Genomic DNA, 12,485 nt, shown 5'->3' on the forward strand with positions numbered 1-12,485 from the left:
TGATAGAATTGAGAATTGAAATCGTACAGGATAACACCGGTTTCGCGGCTCCTAATATCCGGATGCCAGGTGTCTGAGCAGTAAGTAACGGGGACCGAGCGAGAGGAAGAGGCAGCCGACACAACCCTCTCCCACACCTGCTGCCCTCCGCAGACATGGGGATTAGGCAGCGTGTCCCTCTCCACCTTTCTCTTCTTCCCAGCCCTGATGTCATGATGGCTCCTCTGCATGGCCAAACACATGTCAGGCAGCATTAGCTTGTATCAAACACCAATCTTTCTGCTCAGGATTTTGAACGCACCAGGTGCAACCATGCAACCTCTAATTATGAACCTTTCGATGATGACTTCGATTGTAATCATGTTCTGGTTTTTCTCTATGGTTATGGAGAGGAATTTGAAAACAGGACAGGATAAATTTTGCTGAGATATTTTTGTATGTTGACAAATTAATTTTTCCTGCCTGCTTGTTTCTCCTCAGTGTTTCTAGCTACGGTTCTTTCATTGTATTATACTTTATTGTGCCGCACAGGGACAATTCCAGGGGGGGAAATATATATATACTGTTACATCTTACATTTGTGACTTTCAATTACCCTCACGAGTGAATTTCAATGAGCATACAGAAATAGCCAGTGTCCAAAGGTTAAAGCCTTTTTCTTTAGTCGCCAGCCAACAGATATTAAGGGGAAATAACAAATGAAGGATTACTCTAAGATTACTGAACAAATGAAATAAACCCTTGCTGGGCTTTGGGGAACTACCAGTATACTAGCATCTCTCTTTCTGCCATGGCTCCTGTACACATTGATAACATTTTAAGTGTTATATAAATAATGTAATAATATAATCAATTGACGTCCCCAAATGAAACACTAAATACAAAAACTATACACTGACTGCGACTATTTTATAGATTCTGAATAAGGACCTCATTTAGAGACCATGCAAAACTAATTAGGATCCCTACCGACAGAGAAGATTGTTATTCGATCAAGCCTTTGAATTAAACAATCAAAAAAACACTTACAAATCAATCACAAGTGTGAATGCGATACAACAGGTATCGAGGCACCTGGGAAGGGTGTAAACTGATTGGAACCATCAATAATTCGCTTATAGACAAAATACGACAATTTGATACAACCCTTAGCTCTCTCTTTCCAATAACGTAAGATAAGCGATGATGGCTTTTTGTGGACTGTAAGGCGCCAGTAGTTACTTCCCAAATGATGTCTTTGTCTACGACAGCATCGAGTAGCCAAGTGTCTGGGGATGAGATGGGTTCTTAGATAGATTCATAATTTATCTTTAGTTGTTTAGTCTGTTAAACCATAGGTCATAGCTTACAATTAAGGTAGCAATTATGATTACAATTAAAAATACGTCTTTATAAACAATGAAAAACATGGCGGCCCCCAGGGAAGAGGCTCCCACGTAGTTATAAAGGGCTCAAACTAATCTAGCGAAAACACAACAAGTGTTATTTTCATGGGATTATACACCAATGTGAACATACTTATGCATGTTATATTCCATTTCTGCAAAGTTCATTCCGATAAATTGTCAACAATGCACCTTTAATTGTACAGCAACAAATAAAGGTCGTCTTCAGCAGGTAATCATAAAATATGAATCAACTCAAAACCCAATGAGTTCTTGTTTGCAGGGGGAATAGTAATGAGTGACTACTACTGCACTGATTATTTCAAACTGCCTTAATTATTAGAAAACTATCCATTCAAGAAGACAGGTTATATTAGTGAAATGCATATTGTAAACATGTTCACCGTAGCTCTAAGGCCTATAGGCTAGCTGGTTGTAAATCCCAGTTTATATAAATAGCTTGATGCAGAGTGAAATAGGAAAACTACTTTACAGAGTCTATCAAATGCAGCACATTTGGATAACTTCAATAAAAACTTTTCAGACTGATCTTCTTAAAGTCGTTTTTCTACCACAGATAATGTGGTCTCCATTTTCCCATCCTGAATTCCTAACGTTCTCTTTAATCCATTCCTTACCCCTCAGAGTATACTGGGCCAGGGAGATCGCTTCCCTCAAGCGAGATCGCTTCCCTCAAGCGAGATCTCACGATTAAAGAAAGCCAGAGTCTGAGTAATTAAGTAATTGGTAATTAAGCGAATCTAATTTATGTCTGGGAAGGATGTTCTTGTAATTATACCTGCCCTGGCCCACTTCATTAAGAGACGCACTACCGGTTTATATTCCTGTATGGAATAATGCCAATTATTCGATATATGAGCCAAAGAGAGAGTGAAACACCAAGCCTTAACACCAAAGCATGAGACCTGTCATTTCAGCACTACTTGTAGCATGCAAGACGGTGCGTTGTTGAATAGTTTGCTGTCGAGTCCACAGTGTGGAGATCTTTCAGGACAAATAACCACTATATACCACTGCAATCACTGCACATCAAGTCAACAACGTAGACCTATTGAGACAAACCACTGGGAATCCCATCTTAATCCCTTGAATAACTAAGGGTTTAAACATTGTTTTATTGAAAGTCCACGAGTAAACACCCTATGAATTTTTTTTATTGAATAACTGTAGACTGTTGGGATGTCAAGGAATAGCCACAAACCCTTCTTGTCAACAATTTTCTAAATAACAAAAACCCACAACCATGTATGCATATGTTGCCTTGTCAGACAAATGGTCAATAGAAAATTAAGTCAAGATGTAGGCTTTGATTTTACGTTTTTTATCAAAAGAGTTCAATGAAAAATATTTTGTAAAGCTCTCTTACCTTCTCTTACGAGTGAGATCCTATCCATGATTTCACCTATCTTCCAGAATTTGAGCAGGAGGCACGACCACATTCGTGTTGTATCTTTGCAGTGGGCAACTGACAGCTATGGCATTGGGCAGAGGGAGGAAGAAGGAGAGGCAGAGAACGAGAAAGAGAGGGAAAGCAAGAGATAGAGGGAAAGCAAGAGAGAGAGAGAGAGAGAGAGAGAGAGAGAGAGAGAGAGAGAGAGAGAGAGAGAGAGAGAGAGAGAGAGAGAGAGAGAGAGAGAGAGAGAGAGAGAGAGAGAGAGAGAGAGAGAGAGAGAATGTAATAACGCTGACTCGTAGTCACAATATCATTTTTAATTGTCCCCGAGAAAATTAATTGCACGATTTGTCATAAACTCAAGTGGTTTACCATAAAATATACCATGCATCGACCACCTTTATGTCGAATGACAAGTTGCAGGTTATTTGACTGGTGTAACAACTAAGTGAGTCATAGTCATCCTCACACACTTTCACGTGTAAAGTGTGTTTATCTGTGTCCGCCGGGTTCTTCGTTTGTGTGTTCGTGTTCAGTCAGTGCAAATAATATATCGACCATGACAAAGAACAGCGACACTACATGCAGGCAATTTACAAACGGTCATACATACATACATTTAGATAAAAATAAATTTCAATTTCTTAAAATAATTTGTGTTGGCTTTGATTCAGTATGCGTGAGTAAGTGTACGTGGGTTTATGTTTAATCGTGTAGTATGTATTGAACCCACTGGGGGGCGCTACATGAACATAGTTCTAATATTGCGACTGGATTGACAGTTGGGAGGAAGATCAACTAACAAATGGTTAACATTTTACATGAATTATAATAAATGTGTTTAGTAAAATAGCAACAAGGTCTTATTAGTTTTCAAATACCTGACTACAAACGTATTCAAATAAATGCGGATGCGTTATTGTCTGTGTTATTTGGTCATTATTTCGAGACGTGTGACAAATTAATCAGGGTTAAACGGCAAAAAAAAAAGCCCAATAACCAAGATTACAACGACCGAAACCTCGGATCGAAACCATCGACCAAGGAAGATCTTATGGGCTGGATCGTTCACCTCTCGCGATGCTTCCGCCTCTCCGTTTCCTTTCGCTTTAGTCCGGTGATGGGCAAATCGAGAAACATCAACATAGTAACCCGGGAAAAGGCAACGCTGGCGGCGGGTTACTAAACTTTTGACCTACAACTTTGTAACTCGGTTTGACCATTGGGTTGCCAGGATACTTCGCGCAGATACATCAAAATGTCTGCGTGCTGCCATTAAATCAGCTATTAGTTACTATTGCTAGCCCTAGAACAGCCCGCTAGCTACAGCTAGCTGTGCTAGCAAGTTAGCTACGGGTGCAAAGAAGTCTGAAGAAGTTGGCATTTCCTCGTCATGAAACAATACTCTTGAGTATGGACAGTTGAGACGATCGGATAATTGTCCCAGAGGTATGTTTTATAACAGAAGCCGGTGATATTTATGAGATGTTGGAGCTAACCTTACTGCTGGTGGCTATGGCTATTCACTGGGCTGTGTAGTGTTCCGGTAGAAGTTAAGTCGTGAATACTTTACATTCTTAACTCCACGGACGTCGAAAAAGTCGGATATTGGTATCCAAATTCACTGTCCATGTACTCTCAGTGTTATGAATTGTAAAACGTATTGGTATAACTACGTGTAGGACTGTTACTGTGAGCGGTGTGCCCTGAATCTAATGTTTGATTGACTCTGTTGACACTAATTAGCTAAGCGACCGGCCGGCGGTGACTAAAGTGTGAAACCAATACTTTCAGTAGCAGAAGTCACAAGGCAATCTGCCTTTCATCAGATGATACCACCGCCTTATCAGTGTTGGCTGTATTATGTTGATAATTTACCAAGTATTTGGTCTATATTGGATAATTATTACGTGCGGCATTAGCCCCTCTAATCAGTGGTCACCGGTATGTTAGCCTAGTCCAGTCAACAACTGCTAACGTTAAACAAAGTTGATTAGTGATTTCTTTTGGGGACTTGATTCAGAAACCTAACATCAACAATACTGGAAATAAAGACGTACTCGGGGTTATACTTTGGTTTCACCGTCATGAAGTTATTAATCTTCGAGAATACATTTCTTCAAGGGATTTAAATATTGATTCAGGTGCAGTAGATTGCAGCTGCCATCTACGAGACCGCTGACGTTTCTGTACCAGACGGCCGTGTTAATTAGACATGTAAGCACTTTTATTGAACACAAGCGTCCCATTCTTTCCGGAAGCAGTAGTACTGCTTCTCCTTGTGTTTCTTCAGGTCTGAGGCGATCCCTCCAACCAGGCTGTATCATGTGATCATGAGTAAACTGGCGTCTATCTCGGAACGCTCCAATTGTGAAATATGATATATGGCTGACTGTTACTGGTTCTTCCTCTACAACAGATTGGATGTACATGTTCTTTTGTTGTAGTGATTTTGCAAGGTCACACTATTATAGGAATCCATCGTGATTCATCGTTACACAATTAAGCCGAATCAGTATGATGACAGCCTGTTAACTGTCGGTCGTTGTGACAGTCAATCTTATCCGTTTGTATCTGCAAAAAATCAGCAACAGATATTTAATGTTATCTTTCTCACTTATTAGATTAGCCATTTCACAAGGCATTTTGTGTGCGTGAAGGGGAAACAAAATCGTATCTCTTACATGCATTCTGAATGAATCTGTGACTGTTAACAACTATGTAAAAAATGATGGGTATCATAGCACACATAATGCCCTTGGCACACTGATGTTTTCTTACATGCTGTGCTGTTCTTGTGGCATCCTCTGAGGAAAATTCTGCTGTAGAACCTGTTTTAAATGGCAGGGCACTATCTACTGTCAACAATCTGTCATATGAATGAAGGATGTCTTGGCGTCAGCTTTTTACTTTGGGCATTTTATATGAGTTAATGCAAGTTGCTATGTTGCATCTGCAGTCTGAGACGAGGTCTCGGCGATGTCCTCAATGAAATTTAATCTTCAATTTGCATGGGGTTATTCTTCCCCCCAGGATTATTTATTTGGAGCGGAAAATGTTAATGCATGATTGTGAACAGGATTATCCAGTCAATCACCAAACAATATGAATATTGACACAATCACTAAAAGGCTAATTCTGTGAGTACCATCGCTGTTTTCCTTTTGGCTGCAGGGTAGAAAGAGATGAGTAGCAGTAAGACGACTGCAGTCTCTCTCCACAGCTCTGCAAGGCATCGGAATGGCGATGTCAGAGGTACAACTTTATGGTTTCTTTGCTTTAGGATTAGTCTTTGTGTTGATGTAAAGTATCAAGGGGTATCCTCCCTAAAATCACACTCTGTACAGCATTTAAGGGTTGGATTATATGGCAGCACTGAATCTGTTGATCTTTTTGGTATGCATAGTTCTTCTGTTTCCTGAATCGTCTTTCCCCTTACGCGTAGATCTCAACGCTGCATGGGAAGCCCTTTCTCAGTCAAAAGTTGCTGTAAGTATGTCAGGAACACTTTGCCAGCCTAATGACTGCTTCAACGTTTGTGAAGGCTTCATAATGGTTTTAAAAAAAAAAAATCAGGGTGTGCCCTTGGAAATGTAAAGCTACAAAGGCGACCGCTAATTACCTTCAGTCTTCTACATCATTAGTCCATCCAACCACTAAGTCTGATGTTTCTGGTCTTTCTCTATAGTTGCGGCACATAGAGAATCGCCTGGAGGCCGCTCCAGGGACTGGGGTTTTGTTGGAGTCCGTCATGGACCCTAAGAAACATGCCTCAAGGAAGCTCAGCCGCCGAGGTTAGTTCCCTGGGGTACATGAAATGATGACATCATACCGTGCAAAAACTCCAATGTTATTACAAATTAGCTTCAGAAGCAGAAGTTCCAAATCAAAGGGATTGCTCTGTGTACCACCGTTAACGTTAGCCCTGTCTCCCACTATAAAATGAATGAATGAACCATTTAACCATTGTGATGACCGTGGAATGACTCTACTTGACCCTGGATGTGACAGCTGGCAGGGGGGCAGATGATGCGGGAGGGTCGTCCAAGCGGAGGGGCCATGGAAATCATAGCCCAGAGAAGAGCAGTTCCCGCAGCCCACTGAGAAACGCCACCCTGGACAGTAATGTCCGAAAGAATAACGTGGAGTTCAGGGAGCCGCTGGCCTCCTTCAGGTACCGGCCTAAGGTCTCTTCTACCTCTCTCATTAACCGGGGCGTTGGCTTACGTTCAAGTCATCAGTCTGCCAGTCCAGAACACGTTGTTATCGGTGTGGTTTGTTGTGTGTGGATGCAAATGGATAAGACATTTTTAGTACTCTAGGCCTGAGTTTCTCTGTGTTTTTTTTTCATCCGTTAGATTTGTGGTGATGCTTCAATTGCGTCAGTTAGGAGTTTTAAACCAGTAACCCCTGAGGTTCTCTAGTGCACAAGGGCTCCTTTCAAAGATCATATGCTTCTGACATCCCCCCACTTGAAAAGCTTACAAGTAGCAAGAGCTTTATGCTTTAGTGCTTTGCTTCCCAAATTTTTTCTTATTGAATTCTTCATTTAAGCATTGTGATCATTTGCTCCTCGCAATGTGTGTTTAACAGAATTTTACATTCCAAGGCTGTACTGCAAATTATTCCCCCTTTGTCCCAAAATTAGCTTCATCTTCAACCAGCTTTGCTTTCAGGCTGTATTACCTAACATTAACACTGTGTCTCTCTCTGTGGTGGAGATGAAAGAAAGGCCTTCTGCCTGATTCATGATTATACAATTTTTCCATATCCTTGTAGTTCAGACGAATCACAACAATGTCCCATTGACCTTAATGCAGGCTGCAAGCTATCACTGTGGATGAAGCATCCATAGAAAGGGATCATCATGTTCTCACCGTGTTGATTCTAATAAATGAGAAAATAGACGGCTGATGCAACTTCTTATCAGCACCGCATTTCTGCTTGGGTACTGCAGCCAATCCCCAACATTGAACTGGTAAATTACAATGTTTCATATCCCGCAATTGCTGTGCCACGAATTGCTGGAAATATATACTTGGTAGAAGTGAAAATAGGAAACGGTTAGGTGCGCATTGTAAGGAGCCAAAGTCGCAATTTGAAGTGGTTTGGTGCTGCACAGCTGGCATGGATGTATACTGTATGATCTCAGACCTGCTGTGCTCGTACGACAGCAGAGTAGTTTTGTTCTAGTAGCTATGACTATAGTATTTACCTGAACAATGTAATCGTGTTCACACGGAGACAAGTTAGAACTTTTTGTTTTCAGAAAGGGCCACACCAAAATCACAGAGTGCACCCCCTACTGCTTATTCAGTCCCAAATGCACTCCCAGTAAGTGGTAAATTACAAGTAAATCTTGATCCTCTTCCTGATCCTACGTAATCTGGTTCCGTTGCAGGGAGGCCACTCCTCCAACACTCCAGCCTTCACAGCTGGAGGCCTGTAGCACCCAGTCAGCGTCTGGACCGTCCCTCCCTCCGACCCAGTCCCCCTCGGACCCCTCCCTCAGTCAGCTGGTCTACCAGAGGGACACCAGGGACAGACAGACGGACGGCGACCTGGACAGCACGCACTCCTCGGCTCTGGCGAGCACCGAGGTCCGCTACCTCAACGACCGGTCCGCCCTGGACGCCACGAGGCCCCCGCCCGTCCAGACGGCCCTCGCCGCGGCGGGCGAGGACTGCCATCCCCGGGCGCCGCCGTGCGCCAGCCACGCGCAGAGCCTCCCTCCGGCCCGAGCGGATCTCTCGGCGTCCTCCAGCCCGGGCTCGACCTCGGCCGTGGCCTCGCAGCGGCTGGAGAACCTGCGGCGGCGGCAGCCCGACGAGAAGCTGGAGAAGCTGAAGGAGCGCATCCGCAAGCAGAGGGAACACCTGGAGGAGGCGGCGGAGCGGGACAAGCTGCTGGGCTACCTGGAGCAGCCCATACGGGGAGCCGTGGGAAGCTCCAGCAGTGGTACCGTCCCAACGGCCAAGGCTACGGTCCGCAAGGTGGCGCCCGCCCCCCCTGCGCCCGTGTACAGAGGTACGAGGACATGTCCATCCAGCACCGACCCCTCATTCACTCCACCACGGCACGCGGTACCCTCTGGTTGTTTTGGGTGAAAGACCGAAAGCAATGTGCCGCAATGTTGTGCCAACAAGTTTATTTTTAGTAATGCTTCTCTCTCCCCTCCTTCTTTTTTCATTTGTAAGGTTTCAACAGCAGCGAGACAAAGATCAAGACTGCGGATGGGAAGGTGTGGAAGGAGGAGGAGTTCCACAACCTCAGTAGAGACTTCTACATGGACTTGTCACGCCAGCTTGCTGGTAAGACCTGAAAAATAACACGAGTACAAGCGCACACAATTTGTTTGTTGCTCACCTTTTATGTCTAGACAAGTGTAATTAGAATAAGTCAATAATTGAAAATCCTTAAGGTACCACTGATTCAATCTTGGCAGTGGAATCTGCTGTTTCATCAGCATCAGATGTACTTTTAAAGGACTGGGTTTAATGACGGAGGTTAAGTGCCCTACACTTGCGATACGGGCCGGGAATTGCTCGCTCGCCACCGTTTTTGGACGAACACTAAAAACAGCTAAATGATGTTCTGTCGAAGTTGTTAAAACATGCTGTTATGCTTTGAACATTCAAGCAGCTGTTAACTCAAAGACCCTCTCTGTGGACATGCGCGTTGTTCCTCAGTCGAAGACCTGCCCTGTGTGCTAGGGTGGCTGGCTGGATGCATGTGGTTCCTCTGCAGCAGAGTTTCCAGGCAAGGTGCCACAACCACAGCACAGCAGCACTCCTTTTTTTTCCAGTGTACTCCCAGCGACCCGCTCCCTACCTAGGATTAATGTCCTCTCCGCTAGCGTGCGTGCGCTCCTGTACGTTCCGTGGCTTCCATGTGGGTTACAAGACCCTCATTCCATCTTGCGTTACCCCCCATCACAGAAAGACACGCATGACCTAAATATATAACGTAACCATAGCCATGTTTGTTGGAAACTCTCCAAGAGCATGTGCTATAACTCCCACGGGGTGTGCATGTTGCACACAATTTAGTTGTGTTGTATAGTATCCAGTATGTTTTTTGTTTCCACACTGCTCATTAATCCATGTCTGCATATTGGCAGGGTTCAACCGTGAATGTGAAGAAACATAGGCTAACAGTGCTTTACTCGAAATGAAATTAGCCTTTTGTGCGCAAAAATGATTTCTGAATCTACATGTTGCAGCATTTTGGTTGAATGAAGTAGTGGACTCGGCCCAGTTTTTCATCTTTAATTATGCCTAGTGTAATGGTACAATGCACACAATGGAGCTTCACCGTGGAGCTCTTTTCCTCCTGGAACGGTGTTCATACCAGGCAGAAATGGGTCATTTGTCTTTCTCGGGGGACAACCCCCACTGAATTCTCCACGTGTTGGTTTGTGTGCAGAGAGCTCCAGACAGCAGCATCAGAGTGAGGAGCGGGGAACGGAGCGCCCCAAAGATAGGAGACCCCCCAAACCGGTCCGCAAGGTCCACAGGTCCTCTGAGCCACACCCCAAGCAAGGTAGGTTCCCCTCTGGAAAATGAATGTGTTCTGGTTGGGATTTAGGAACCGTGGTTCCAGGTGCAATGTCTGGCTGAATTGAACCGGTGGTTGCATCATTTACACCCTTCAGTCATCCATTAGCACCAGGTGTCTCATGCACACGCACACACACACACAGCTTAATAAGTATGTAGTATTATGTAAATATGAAGTGAGTAGATTGAACTTAAAAATAACCAGCCGGGTTCTAACATCCATTTCAGTTCCAGATATTTATTTTTAATGGCGTGGCAGATAATGACATGGTGATGGTTCACTGTTTGGATTTTCTCCAAAATTATAATACTATTATTTTCCTATGTTAATGTATTTCCCAAAGGAAAAGCGGTGTGTGTGTGTGTGTGTGTGTGTGTGTGTGTGTGTGTGTGTGTGTGTGTGTGTGTGTGTGTGTGTGTGTGTGTGTGTGTGTGTGTGTGTGTGTGTGTGTGTGTGTGTGTGTGTGTGTGTGTGTGTGTGTGTGAGAGTGAGTGAGATAAAAAAAAATGAAGAGCCAACGCTGGCAAGCCCAGCCTCCTCTAAGCCTCTTAACATCCATGCACAAATGTCCTGCCAGTGGTGACATGTTGACAACGACCCTCATTGATAATGGAGACGGCCTAGTATAGAAATGCAAAAACTGTCTCAATCAACCTGGCCACCGCACAGCTCTGACAACAGAAGATACTGTCCATTTGTACACTCTTGACACTCTTCATGTGGGCACCTACTTACTTGTCAAACGTGCAAACTGTTACCATTTATTTTTCAACACTGTTTAGTAATTTAAAGAGGTGCTTTTATTCAAAGCGACTACCCGTGAGTTACTTAAGGTGCAAGGCGCACAAGGAAAAGGCGCTGTTTGTGTTTGAATGCAGTCTTCCTCCTTGGTGTTAAATGTCCTCACGCCACTCTCTCCAGCCACCTCGCTATAAATAGCCAGTCAGAGTCTGTGATCAAGAGGAGTCTTGTTGGCTTATCCACACAGCATAAACAGCTGCCTGGCTGTTGGCTATACAGCCTCAAGTCCTGGCGCTGTGTGGTGATGTGCAAGGATCACACCAGTGTTTATGAATAACCGATTTGGATTAATTAAGTTTGAAGATAAAGTTTGAAGACGAGTTGATGATTAGTACAAGCCTCAACATGCCACGCGGGTGTTTTATTTCCTTCAGCTGTTGAGGCTGATGTTTCGTGGCATCTTTTTTCAAAGTCATTTTACACGGGTCATGCCTGCACAAGAGATGTTTAATCAAAGGATATTTCGGCTCTGATCGTAAATGGCATATGGGGCCATTTATAACCTGACCAACACTATCAATTATTTGCTTTTGTGACACTGCTTGTTTGCCAATTTTTGAGACTGTGTAGCTGGGTGTAACCTGTATAATTGACGCAAGATATTTGCTATGGCTATGCAAACATGAACCGTATCCGCTTTCCTACGAGTATTGCGTACCTTCTGCACGGTCGTCGGAATGGAACATAGCACCTCACAGGTGTCCCTTCTACATTGACGTGTGGCAAAAAGCTTTTGTGTTGACCCTGTGCCCACCCTGTGTACCCCTGCAGTGATCGGGCCGGCGTCGTGGCGCGAGGGCCAGAAGCTGGTGAAGATGGTTCTGGGTCCGGCACCGCGGCAGCCCCCAGAGGGCAGACCACAGACATCTGAGAGACCGGGTAAGACGGGCGCCTCTGCTGGAGAACCTGCTCTTTGACCCATATTCACCACACCCCTACTATCAGCCCCATAACGGCCACCCCCTTGTGCTTAACATATCCCGATGTCGGAGTGATTCCTCGGCACGCCTGCTCCACATGCCGTCAATACATTGTTTACTTGGATAATCGGCCTCCACTCTTATGTCATTTTAGAAAACATAAAATCTGCTAAATTTTCCTCTTCTCTAACTTTGATTTCTTCCATTAGTGTTGCAGATCAGGAGTTAGTTTTAAAGGGGAATTTTTAAGGCTTCATGGATAACTATAGTCTACAAGATTTGCACACATCCCCATCTCCAGCTCTCCATCTCTTTTACGCATGATCTTTCTGGCCGGGCCCCGCCTAATGTAGTCCTTCACTGACCGGACAAAACAGGGATTGACTGGCTTTTTCTGGTTGGCTG

At 44.1% G+C, this 12,485-nt stretch overlaps 1 protein-coding gene across 6 annotated transcripts in view; it reads left to right on the top strand.

The window, feature by feature from the left end:
• Nucleotides 1-3,855: 3,855 nt before the first annotated feature.
• cep350 (centrosomal protein 350) overlaps nt 3,856-12,485 on the top strand; it is a 35,984-nt gene continuing 27,354 nt past the window's right edge. For 2 of the 6 annotated variants that reach the window (XM_060067767.1, XM_060067768.1), the window contains exons 1-9: nt 3,856-4,248; nt 5,974-6,054; nt 6,245-6,288; nt 6,488-6,593; nt 6,811-6,973; nt 8,201-8,826; nt 8,997-9,110; nt 10,225-10,341; nt 11,932-12,039. In XM_060067767.1, the coding sequence (XP_059923750.1) occupies nt 5,985-6,054; nt 6,245-6,288; nt 6,488-6,593; nt 6,811-6,973; nt 8,201-8,826; nt 8,997-9,110; nt 10,225-10,341; nt 11,932-12,039 (1,348 nt within the window). In that variant the 5' untranslated portion in view covers nt 3,856-4,248; nt 5,974-5,984. The remainder of the gene's footprint in view (nt 4,249-5,973; nt 6,055-6,244; nt 6,289-6,487; nt 6,594-6,810; nt 6,974-8,200; nt 8,827-8,996; nt 9,111-10,224; nt 10,342-11,931; nt 12,040-12,485) is intronic. The other 4 variants (XM_060067766.1, XM_060067770.1, XM_060067765.1 and 1 more) reach the window with 3 other exon arrangements.

The sequence above is a fragment of the Gadus macrocephalus genome, chromosome 12 (genome assembly GCF_031168955.1).
Source record: "Gadus macrocephalus chromosome 12, ASM3116895v1".
In the NCBI taxonomy this organism is placed as follows: Eukaryota; Metazoa; Chordata; class Actinopteri; order Gadiformes; family Gadidae; genus Gadus; species Gadus macrocephalus.